The sequence below is a fragment of the Hordeum vulgare genome, chromosome 4H, assembly GCF_904849725.1.
Source record: "Hordeum vulgare subsp. vulgare chromosome 4H, MorexV3_pseudomolecules_assembly, whole genome shotgun sequence".
Lineage (NCBI taxonomy): Eukaryota > Viridiplantae > Streptophyta > Magnoliopsida > Poales > Poaceae > Hordeum > Hordeum vulgare.
The window spans coordinates 581,046,353-581,058,994 of NC_058521.1; the positions used below are offsets into that span (position 1 = coordinate 581,046,353).

The 12,642-nt window shown below is 40.3% G+C and overlaps 1 protein-coding gene across 1 annotated transcript; it reads left to right on the top strand.

The window, feature by feature from the left end:
- The first annotated feature begins 340 nt into the window (after positions 1-340).
- Positions 341-4,989, top strand: LOC123449711 (probable cytokinin riboside 5'-monophosphate phosphoribohydrolase LOGL3). Its single transcript, XM_045127024.1, has 7 exons — positions 341-568; positions 1,863-1,960; positions 2,063-2,093; positions 3,760-3,859; positions 4,123-4,193; positions 4,310-4,453; positions 4,564-4,989. Exons 1-7 carry the CDS (start codon positions 461-463, stop codon positions 4,630-4,632), a joined length of 621 nt encoding a protein of 206 aa, XP_044982959.1. The 5' UTR covers positions 341-460; the 3' UTR covers positions 4,633-4,989.
- Positions 4,990-12,642: the final 7,653 nt, after the last annotated feature.

The following is a 12,642-nucleotide window of genomic DNA, read 5'->3' on the forward strand; positions in this document are numbered from 1 at the left end:
ATATCATCAACCAATATGATCTTCTATTCCGCGGATGACATAAATAGTCATATTGTTTCTAAAATTTCCCATACAGTGCATAGCCTTCAGAACGGCAGAGTATATTTTCTAGCAGCAGATAGGAGTATATTTCAAACGGTTCTACAAAGTTTAGCAGTGAACTCAATCTAACTACAATAGTTCGAATATAAGATTGACTTTTCATCTCACCAAGAATTTCTTTCTTGACTTTTCCCTTGCAAAAGACATCGCAATACCATTACCAATGCCCAGCACTCGGCACACTCGTTTCATCGGTCTCTCTCTCTCTCTCCAGCCCGCACCTTTATATAAGGGATAGGTGGCGCACTCAGAGAAACCACGAGTCGCTGTGCACTCACACACCCAAGCATTCGAACAGCACAACACACACCAGAGCAGAGAGAGAGAAAGAGGGAAGGGAAGAGAGAGAGAGATCAGGATGAGGCAGCAGGCGAGCAGGTTCAAGAGGCTGTGCGTCTTCTGCGGCAGCAGCCAGGGCAACAAGAGCAGCTACCACGACGCCGCCATCGACCTCGCCAACCAGCTCGTACGTGCTCCACTATACCACTCAACTGCTCATGGGTCGATCTTCCTCCTGATTAGCATCAGAGCAGTCGAGCTCTTGATCCTCTGTTACTGTTAGTCGCAAAGCTAGGTGCTGTGGGGACGAGACGACGCTCCTAGCCTGTTCAGTTCATAATCATCGTATAAAGCAAGCTAGCGGGGGAGACTTTTAGCGCACTAATTGCTGCATGATTAAGCGGTTAGTCCGTCTGTTGGTCTGGTCCTTGATGAGATTCAGAATGCAGTACACCTTGATGCATGATTGAGAAACTTGCAGTGCATGCGCACCTGCTGCACATGCATGGGCGGTCTTGTCTCTCATGGCTCGTTGACATTAATTAATCTCCTTGATCTGCACCGATCTAATCGTATGTTGGATATTCCTTTGAACCAACTATCAAAAAGAACCGATCTATTAGGAAGAGAGGGTATGATATATAATTTCAAAAATCGTCTTACATTATGAAACGAAGGGAGTTTTTCTTAACAAAGTTAGCATTCAGTTGCATGTTCTTATTGGATAGATACTGTGTCAAACTACATGTACGTACACTTGTACAGCACGTGAGAATAGTTGATCGTACTTGCCAGCAGCTCTCGATGCAGCACTGGTAGTGGTAGGGCAGAGAGCTGTTTGCTCGTGTCGACTGGCAAATTATATACTCCACTAGAGTAGTACCCAAGTTGAAGGAGCTGTAGCCAATTAAATTATATGTCCGGTCCGGTCGGATCCCATGGTGGCATCAGCGAATTAAAGCACTCGACCGTCAGCTTCAGTTCTCCTGCCTGTAGTATCGCCGCATGCATGCATCACTAGGCAGTACAGCTACAGTACGTACGTACGTACGTACTAGCAATGGTGAATCTAAGGGGTGTCTCATCAGGCTTGATCCCCCCTCCAAAAACTGGAAAACAAATTTCATAGTATTCATCAGAAAAAAAATTATATTATTTGAACTAAAAAACTAAGAGTTAATGCATTTTTCTTCATACGGTTAACATTGAGCCCCTCCTTCATTTCTTTCCAAGATTTGCCACTGGTATGTAGTGTAATACCCTAGCGACCCCCACAGCATTCAACATGTGTCTATACTAGTACAACGAATTCAGAAGATCAAGTACGTACGTACGTACGTACATACGTATTGTCGGACCGCCTGAACGTGTTGCCAGATCTCAAATGTACTTGCATACCTAGGATTGTAGGTAGGAGCTAGCTAGCTAGCTAACTAACTAACGTGGCATGGCCGCCGGCTGGGCGGCGTGCGTGCATGCAGGTGGGCGGGGGCATCGACCTGGTGTACGGCGGCGGCAGCATCGGGCTGATGGGGCTCGTCTCGCAGGCCGTCTACCACGGCGGCAGGCATGTCATCGGGTAAGTTGCAGTTGCACCAAGCTTCTGGCTTCATCCATGGTACGCAGTTCATTATATATAATCTCGTCTCATCTTGGTGCCTTGTATTGGATGCGCGTGCAGGGTGATTCCCAAGACTCTCATGACCCCCGAGGTATGCACTGCACTATATACCTGTCTCCTACTCAACTTATTATTTACAGTATTTCAGTGCCAGAAGAGAAAGAAACATGGCATGCTCATCCATTTCGAGCCTCGATCATGAGTTCATCACACCACCACCTCACTGGATCTTGGAATGCCCACCTGTAGTAGCTAGTAGCTCCTGGTAGCTAGGACTAACTAATCAGTCCATTTTCAGGATTAGTGTTCCCGTCTCCTAATTAATCCGAGGAAACACACCACACCAAACAGAGCTAGACGCCGTTCCCCACAAAACTGAAAAAACAACCCACAGAATCACCAGACCCCACGTATTATCTATAGCTGCTGCAAACAACTGAGGCACCTGCAGCTTTGCGTGCGATTGCGTGATGATTCCGTCCCCCGGCCAAGACAGACCGACATGCTTGCTTCCCTTGGAAATTTGGAATCAAGACATGCTCCTCGATCGGACGAACGTTCTTAAACTGAGGCTTCTCACTGTCATGCTTAGCCCCGTACAGACAGGCGTGCTAATCACTCGCTCACTGTCAACAGCTGATCCCGGCAGCAAGTCACACACGTTCAAGCAGAGCAGTGCACAAGGGCTGCAGTCACTGTCCAGCAGAGCACATTCACTAGCTTATCATGTGCACTGCAGCCCTTGTCGCGCTCACTGTCCAACTGAGCACATTCACTAGCTGATCATGTGCACTGCTCTGCTTGAACGTGTGTGGTGCTCGGTACCGTTGCAGCTCCATCGTGGAGTTAACGCTCTGCTCTTAAGTCATAACATGGGGGTAGCTAGCTGCTACAAGCAGGCCCCTTACCGTTACTAACACCTGGAGGCCGCAGTGCAATTTACACGCCGTGCAGCGCTGGTTGTGGTACTAGGTGCCTGACAGTCAGAACATCGTGCCCACGCCCACACCCACACAGGCCACGAGTAAATGTCGTGGACTTCCTTCTCCCGCTTGTCTCGTTGCGTGCCGACATGCGTGCGCCATCATCGTCACCATCATGTACTCCCTCTGTTTCCAAATATATGTCTTTGTAAGGCCTTGTTTGGCAGGAAGGGGTTGGAGAGGATTTTGTGAATCCCTTCTTTCCACCCAATCCTCTCAAATCCTCTCAATTGCCAAATCCCTGAGTCATGAGACAAGGTTTCTGAGCCGCGTGAGTAGAAAGAAATCGAGGAGGATTAGAGAGGATTGAAGGGGTTTGTTCATCACAAACCCTGTCCACCAAATGGACATGCAGGGAATCGCGGGGTTTCTGATTCCGTCGGGGATAATCCCTACAAACCTCCTCAAACCCTGCGCACCAAACAAGGCCTAAAGATTTCACAAACTAAACACAGTTGTACATACACATATTTTAGAGTGTAGAAATGTAGATTCATTCATTTTACTTTTTATGTAGCTAGTGTTCATGTAGAAATCTTTAGAATAGCTTATACTCCATCCGTCCTAAAATTCTTGTCTTAGATTTGTCTAGATATGAATGTATCTAGTCCCGTTTTAGTATTTAAACGTAAGACAAAAATTTTGGGACGGACGAAGTATTTAGGAACAGAGGGGCTCTGCATGCATCTGCATTTTCCAGAGTGATTTTGCTGCCGCGTTTGCGCCAGCCAATGGATAAAAGAGATTGATGGTCCTTGTTTTCGTGGGTGTCAGATCGTCGGGGAGATGGTGGGGGAGGTGAGGCCAGTGGGCGACATGCACCAGCGCAAGGCCGAGATGGCCAGGCTCTCCGACGCCTTCATAGCCCTGCCCGGTACGTCAGTTCTGCTCCCCGCTGCGTATATCTCGCATCATTGCCTCGTTGATTACCGCACTGCATTGCCTCCTCTCAGCCTGTCTGGCGGTCAGGCCCCCAAATTCATGGTTCTGTCATGCTGCCCTACCAGTAAGAAGGCAGCATGCGTTTCCACACCTGTGAAACTGTACTTTCTAACCAAGAACCAGCTAGAGAATAAGCGTGTGTTTCTTAGCTGACGGATGCGGCTTAATGTGATGCGTTTTGTGTGGCTGATCAAGGTGGGTACGGGACGCTGGAGGAGCTGCTGGAGGTGATCACGTGGGCGCAGCTAGGGATCCATCACAAGCCGGTACGCACGCACGCACGGCAACTGAAATGGAACTGGAACTGAAACTGAAGCTAAAAAAGCATGCATCGATCGTGGAGGGGTGAAGTGAAATGAAACTGTGCTGGTTATTTCTTCAGGTCGGCCTGCTGAATGTGGAGGGGTACTACGACTCGCTGCTCACCTTCATCGACCAGGCCGTGGAGGAGGGCTTCATCAACCCCGCCGCCCGCCGCATCATCGTCTCCGCCCCCACCGCCCACCAGCTCATGGAGAAACTCGAGGTGCGAATGGAAGTAATTAACTGCAGGAACTCAGAAAACATTCTACAACCAATTCTAAGTGTCATGGCGTGCTTGATGCGATCTAATACTTGTGCATTGTTGATCCCCAGGAGTACGTTCCTTACTACGACATGGTCGCGTCCGGGCTGGACTGGGAGGCGGATCGCCTAGGCTTCTGATCGTCGAGGAGAAATTCGCCATTTCTGTCAGCGTGTGGCATGCGGATCGAGCGAAAGGTGTGATGAAGATTAGCGTACAATAATAGCTAGTTCAGTTGTACTCGACCGGTCTCGGTGGCCTATGGGCTTCTTCTATTAGGGCGTGGGCAATATGAACTTTCGGTGGGTAGCTAGTGCCTAACCTTTATATATCTCATTAATTAAGTCCTTAGTACTAGCTAGCTCCAAAGATCTAGGAGCCGAAATTCACTGAAGCAGAGTGCAGTTCTTGGCAATGAATAATAATCTGTATCGGTAGAGACTGAAGCCAAGATAATTCGGCTATTTGAAGGCGGTTGTGAAAGAATTTAAACTCAAGTTTCATGTGCTTTATCAATTCTCTTTTTTTTTTCTCGAGTATGTCAAAGACGTACCGTATTATTATAGAAAATAAAGATAATTACAAGATGCTACAACTTGTTGCGAACACTAATTGTAGAACAAACATCACACCCGAGTTAGTCCGAAAAAAAGCCTTCGCACACAATACAGACACAACACAAAGGAGCCTGCCTTGAACAGAACATCAAAGACAAGCAACAACTTCAACTGAACTTCCCTTCTCAGCGCACCAGCCACACTTGAACAGAACATCAATGACTTGGGTGGTCCCGAGAGAGTCACCGTCTTAACTCACCGGCATTGACGTACATTGCACCCTAGAACCTCTTTTGAGACCAGCGGCACTCATCGAAGAGCCGCATCATAGAACCTCCAAGCCAAGTCTCCACACACAATGCTATGCCCGCAAGAAGGGGAAGATAGCCAGCTGATCCGAAATTGCTGTTAAAAATAGATTAGTTGCTTATTAATTAAGCTGATTAGAATTAAGTTAATTTTTAAATAGGTTACTTAGTCCTAAGCAATCATGCACTTCCTTGACTTTTAAGAAAACTATGTAATAACTTGGCCCTTAAGTAACTTCAAGTTACTTGACTTCCAAGCAACATGTGTACTTCCGTCCGGATAAAAATACCTCATTGATATCATCAATAAAGACTAATGAATCATCTTTCATTCATCTCTATTGTTTTTTACTTTCTATTTCAAACACGTTATCAATACATAGTCTTTACCGCTAGAAAAAGAAAAGGCCGAGACCCCTATACCGGCCGGTGGAAGCGCCGAGCGGGCGTGAGACGCTCTAACGCTGCTTACCATTACACATCCGAGAAAGGAAAGATAGGCATGCACCCAGCATGCATGAATCTCTACAAAGGACTTGCATGCATGCACCGGCACACACATGAATCTCTACACATGACTTGCATGCATGCATGCATTCCTGCAGGGAAATCTTTTGTGATTAAGATCAGTAATCTGAAGATTATGATTTCATAAATGGCAACCGTCGATGGAAAGCTTCGCTGTGCAGACACCATGGAGCGTGCATCCATCCGTACAGAGACTAATCATGAGAATCTTAATTCGTATGTCTTCTTGTGATTAGGAAATACAGAGACCACCGCTACTGCCGACGATCACAAATCACGGAACGGAGGCTGTTGCTCCCATGGCATGTCGGAGAGGCCTCCGGTGTAGAACCCCGCAGAGCGACGACGTCTTCTTATGATTAATTTCGTTTGTCTTCTTGTGATTAAGAGGAATCTCATCCATTCTGCCTTATGCTAGAATCGTTTCATCAAATCATCTATGAAGAGGCCGACAGCAGGCATGGCTGCGTGACGCTAGCGGCCACTTTCATGAAGAGGCCGACTACACTTCATCCATGCAAAGGAAGACAATCCCTTACATATCCCCATTGAGCCCTCAGGCTTAGAATACTTTGCAGATTAATCGTTATACTTTCTAAGAATGAAATTATAGAAATATATTGGCTACACTTTGAAGCCCTCTGGTTTTCATATATTACATAAATATGTAAATTATTAAGGTTTGCATCCATATGTATTACCATAGTAATACTAAATACAAAAGAATATTTCGCGTGCATTTATTCCTTCTGAATTTAAGACAATATATATGTCTTTGCTGCAAACATTTCCCAAGGCATGCGTTTTAGGAGAACAACTATTTTTGCAATTAATTTTAATTTTTGCAAATCTTATTGTAATTCAAAACAAGAATCACGTATTCTCATACTTAATATGATGGCATCCAAGTTTATTTGTGAATTACAAGGTATTTGATGGCATCTACTGCATATTTTTGCAGTCCATCACTACCGTAAGATCGACGTTTTGTCATTTTGGCAAAATGACTACCTTCAAAGTGCTCTTCCAAATATTAATATTAGACGAGACTACCTCAAGATATCATAAGGTAATACTGGCATCTACTGCAAAAATTTGCGGACTATCCACTATTATCTCAAGGTCTACATCATGTCATTCTGACACATGACTACCTTCAAAGTGATTTTCTTAAAAATAGCATAACATAAGGTAATAGAATTATGAACATCTACTGACAAAAGTCAGACTATGTTTTCTATCATCGCGCGATCTACACCATATTGATGATTATCTTCAAAGTGTTATTCTATATCAATTGAGGTTTACACATATAATGCATCAGCCAAACAAGAACTTGCTCCTCTAAAGAATTTACTGTTGTTGTTTACTAAAATATTTTACTCTCATAGTAAATATTGTTCTTGCACATTTTGCTTGAATATGTCATAGGAAACTATGAAAATATTTGCATATATCTGTGATTACCTTCTACTACATTCGTAAAATGCATGGCAATGAAACGTACGTCACTATTTCTAATTATAGTGTCATCCAAGATGGATGCCATAATTTATAGCGAGTGTCTCAAACACTATTGCAAGATCCACATCACATTGTGGTTGTTATTTTCATAGTGACAAATCAATGTTAAAATTGCAAAGTATATGTTTTTGGCCGTGACTCTAAAGTCACACTTTTTATCACGAATGAAGTCCAAAACATTAGCAATAATTTCATCGCATGTGTTATATTGAAGGGTACACCTAGGTTCACCAAGGATTACCTTGGCCATGGTTGTTCTCAAACAAATTATTTTATCAATATATATTTCTTACTCATAGAAGTAAATTAAAATGAATGCAATAGCATTTTCATGTAACCCATGGCTGACATTTCCAAATGCTTTAAATTCATGTTAGGTGGGAGTATTTATCGTAAGATGATTCATGACATGAGTCATTATATCCACATGTGGCATTTGTGGCCACTATAACTCCACCTTCGAAATATGTGTCATGGCTATTCTCTTAATAGCTAAGTATATTCATATGTATTTCATGTGTCACCAAGTTCACTTAGTTCTCAAACTGAGTACATAATGGATGAATATTTATTCACCTTGAATATTTCTCTTGAGAGAAACATGCTGCCATGAGCACATTTGGAATGATCACCCAATATATATTTTTTCAAGGCCTCAAGTCTATTGCAACTTACAATTTTGGTAGTTATAGAATCAACTTTAAGTTAAGATTTTATGATCAGATATTTTTCGTATTTGAATCCGATTGAAAAGCCCATAATACACTTTACATCCTCTTATGATGGTATTACAATTTTCATGGTAAAGAAACATGTTATTTCTTAAAATCATCATATTCACCCAATGGGTGCTTCAAATACTTGCTAGCATTAAGAATACTATGCAAGTCAGTGGTTACAAAATAGAACCATGAGGAATTCAAAGTAAAGTCGAGGCTAAAGACAACCAATGACATAATTACCTTTTAATTGGCAATTGATCATTTTCAAATGATCACAAAGACAACTCTCAAGTTTGTCAAATGTGTGGTTACATAAATATCATACATATGATTACCAAACCGTCAGACATATGGTCAAACCACACCATAAATTTATTAAGAAGGCAAATAAGTTCATTGGGATAGTTGAAAATTTGCAAACATACAACCAGGAAATATCCTCGTAAATGATTGTTTCCAAATCTTCATCAGAAGGAGAACCAAAAATATAGTGTAATAAAAGAATGATCAATTCCTTTATTCCTATGATATGTTTGCATAATTAATTTTTCAGTAATATGGGTGACCTCATGGAATATCCTAATTATTCCCAAAATAACATTAGCCTATACTTGTGCTACTACATGTAGTGTAATGTCAAATATTCTATTTATTGGACATTATATTTGATAAATTTTGAATGTATGAATCAATTCATACTCAATATTTTTGCGTACACAATGATTTTCTAAGTATTAATAAATTAAATATTAAGCTTAATAGCCTTAGCCATCCTGGTTTGGGGGTGATTAGAAAATTATTGACAATTCTATTGGTCACAACTTAACAAGTTGCAAAATTTCCCAAATCATCAGATTTTATGTGCACCACATGTGCCATAGGGGAAATTAATTTAAGTAACTCTCACCTTACAATTCTAAATGAGTCAACTCATTCTTCCTTGAACACATTCAGAAGGTATGTGCATTACTCAACCATTGTGTGGTATCATATAGATACTTCATGGTACTCATGGAAACATTTATAAAATGATTTCCAGTGTGTCTCTTATCACACAAACCATGAATGATATAACTAAATTAATTGGTCAAATTCTCAAAGTAAGAGCAAGCTAGTTATCCTAAACAAGGGATATATCCATTTGAATGGACAACTTCGTTGAACTCATTTCACAAGCAATGTTTGATTATACCTAATACTTTATGTATATACAGATAATGGTTTAGTTCAATATCTTATGAAAGATAGTGAAATTAATAATATGACCAAACTTATAGAATCGTAATTTACTAGCCTCATGCTAGACAAATACGGCATTACACACCGTAAGTATCATCTAAATCATACCAACTGCATAGAATACTACTTTCCCCTTGTAGTAATTACGTGGAAATCAATAAAGTATTTCCTATCTGCGATAATTCGGTTACATACCGATATCACCACTCCAGCATACATCAATGGGCTCTCCCAGAAATTTAGGGAACTATGTGAGGAATAACAATTTATCCGTCAATCAAAATTATTCACAGCCCGTATGCTGATTGCATCAGCAATAAGGATATTTTCAGCATTAGGGGGAGATTAGTACCACAAAGAATGCTGAGAAATAAATTAGACATGTTATTTACATTCCGTCCTTATATCCACGTACTCAAAGAATATGAAAAAGAAGTTTAGAATCACATATTTGTAACTTATTGCAAATCTGCCACATACATTTACTGATGACAAAGGTGTCACTCAAATTTATATTCCTGCGGTAAAGTGTCACAAAGAGTGGAGGTACCTGATAAACCACTCTTCTCCCCAAATGAGAGCAAGAGGGGGAGAAATCTGACCACATGAGATATAATCTCGCATATGCTTCCGCGGAAACAAAGGAAATCAAATCCTCAACCAGTAAATGTAATTCAACATCAAGTTGAAAGACACCTCACTGGATGCTCATCATCCAAAGCCCGACATAAATGTGCACAAATGTTTTGGTGTCGGGACATTAAACACCTTGACTCCATTGTTGTAGGAAATCACAAGGAGTTAAAAGGAATAAATACATTTCCACAAATTTCATCGATTCCTCTAGAATCATATAACATAAGTCTACATTTGTCGACATGTCTTTCTTCTAAAGATTGCTAAAACCTTTTGGGCCCTGAACCAAAATCCATGGTAGAGTGCCTCTTGTACTCATATTGGTTCACACAAAAGGAAGCAAGTAAATAGCACTCGCCAATCAAAGAGTGGTATTTACCACAGTAATACCTACTCCTCATAAGTATCTTCCATATGGAATACTAAAAACTTCTCATTCATAGACAAAGTCAATGAGATGGTGAAAAAGCGAGGTTTGTAGCAAAAGGGTTCACGCAGAGACCCAACATCGATTATGATGTAACATACCTTCTTGGTATGAGTGGAACTATGTTTCGATAATAAATACCGTTGACAGTATAAATAATATTATCCATGCAGTTAATGGATGCAGTGACTACATACTCATATGAGTCACTCATTTCGGAAATCTATATTAAAGTCCCTGAAGGGCTTCATTTCCGAATCCAAAAACAAATCGCAACATGTATTGTGTAAAACTTCATAAGTCACTCTATGACTAGAAACAGTCGTGAATCATATGGTACTACCGACTAGACGAGTTCCTTCTTTAGAGGATTACTCAAAGGATGATGATTGTTCATGTGTTAATAAAGGAATCCCAAAATTTTATTTCCTTACATCACCTCAGTGTATATCGATGATTTCATCATCGATGTCTCTACAAGACATAAACATACACAAAATCATCTCAAGACGGAAAATTTGGATTCAACCAAATTTTGCTTAAGCTTACAACTTGAGCATTCTCTCAAGAATACATATAAGTCTATACATATATCCAAAACATATACGAGAAGTTCAGTGTGGATATATCATAACAACAAAAGACATGTATGGTCATACTACCTTTGATAAGGTACATACCTAGGGTTGATAATAAAGTGACATAAAGACGTGAAGTTCTATATCTCACTAATGTCAAAGCACTCATATGATTGCAAATTATGTCAGGCCTGACACCATATTTGCTATGGTTGTTCAGAGTGCAACCCCCAACAAAAGGTACATGCTTGATATATGGAATATCATCTTATATCTTAAGCTTACAATAAATATTGGACAATTCCATCAAGAAATACAAGATATGACCATGATATGATATGATGATATTGGCTCTTTATTTGATCCCAATGACGCCATATCAATAACTGAATTTGTTGGAATAGCCTTCATATGGAAGTCATCTAAATGGACTTTAATGGTTATTCCCACTTATCATTATGACATAATTGCTTTATCTAAAAGCATTGCAAAATATGCATGGCTTGGCAGAATGATTAATCACACTCAAAATCATGTGGTTGAGATTCATCAGAATCACATTACTTTATTTATAAAGCTACTTCCACTTGTGTTACTCAATACCAACAGGTTATATGAAGAGCAATATCATAAATCACATTGCTCGGAGACTATCTATCCTCATGGATTATAGAAAAGTGAGGAAATAATTTTGCAAACAATATCATGTGAAAATCCAACAGATTATACACAATCTTATGTTGATGTCAATGAAATTGGTATGAGACATCCACCATATTTGCAAAGTTCACGGGGAGTAATCTCCCAAACTATAACCTATTAACAATCATCAGATTGCATATATTGTACTCTTTTTCCCTTGATGAGTTTTTCTCTAATGGTTTCTCATAAAAGGTTTTTAACGAGACAATATAATCGCAAGTGTTTGTATATGCCATATCATTTTCACCTTATATTTTTCCCACTGGGTTTTAAAGGAGTTTTCCGTGGCATGTCAAATGCACTCTTTTCCCTTATGAGTTTTTCTCTCAAAAGTTTCTCATAATGGTTTTTAATGAGGCAATATCTTATCAAAGATAATATTTCATACTTTCTATTTTCCCTATTGGGGTTTTTAAAGGAAGTACTCAAGACATATCAATTGTTCTCTAAACTCACCAATGAGTTTTCTCCTTCTTCAAAGGTTTTTCTCATATGAGTTATCAAGAGACAATAATCATTATATGTTGCATTATTTTCTCCTTATTATTTTTCCCACTGGGTTTAAAGGAGTATTAGCAACATATGTGCACAATTCTCCTCATATTTTTCCCACAGGGTTTTTGGAGGAGACTTTCAAGAATATTCAAAGAATTTATGAAGATGATGCATATACTCAAGAAGAGGCGTTGTACAAGGGGGAGTGTTAAGAATAGATTAGTTGCTTATTAATTAAGATGATTAGGACTAAGTTAATTCTTAGATTGGTTACTTAGTCCTCAAGCAACCATGCACTTCCTTGACTCTCAAGGAAACTATGTAATAACTTGGCCCTTAAGTAACTTCAAGTTACTTGACTCCCAAGCAACATGTGTACTTCCGCCCGGGTATAAATACCCCATTGCTATCATCAATAAAGACTAATGAATCAT

What these genes read in the sequence shown, in the direction of transcription:
- LOC123449711 (XM_045127024.1), top strand. Translation starts at nt 461, where the DNA reads ATGAGGCAGCAGGCGAGCAGGTTCAAGAGGCTGTGCGTCTTCTGCGGC. An exon ending in TAGGGATCCATCACAAGCCG is followed by an intron (nt 4,194 to 4,309) that starts GTACGCACGCAC and finishes TTATTTCTTCAG; the next exon opens with GTCGGCCTGCTGAATGTGGA. An exon ending in AGCTCATGGAGAAACTCGAG is followed by an intron (nt 4,454 to 4,563) that starts GTGCGAATGGAA and finishes GTTGATCCCCAG; the next exon opens with GAGTACGTTCCTTACTACGA.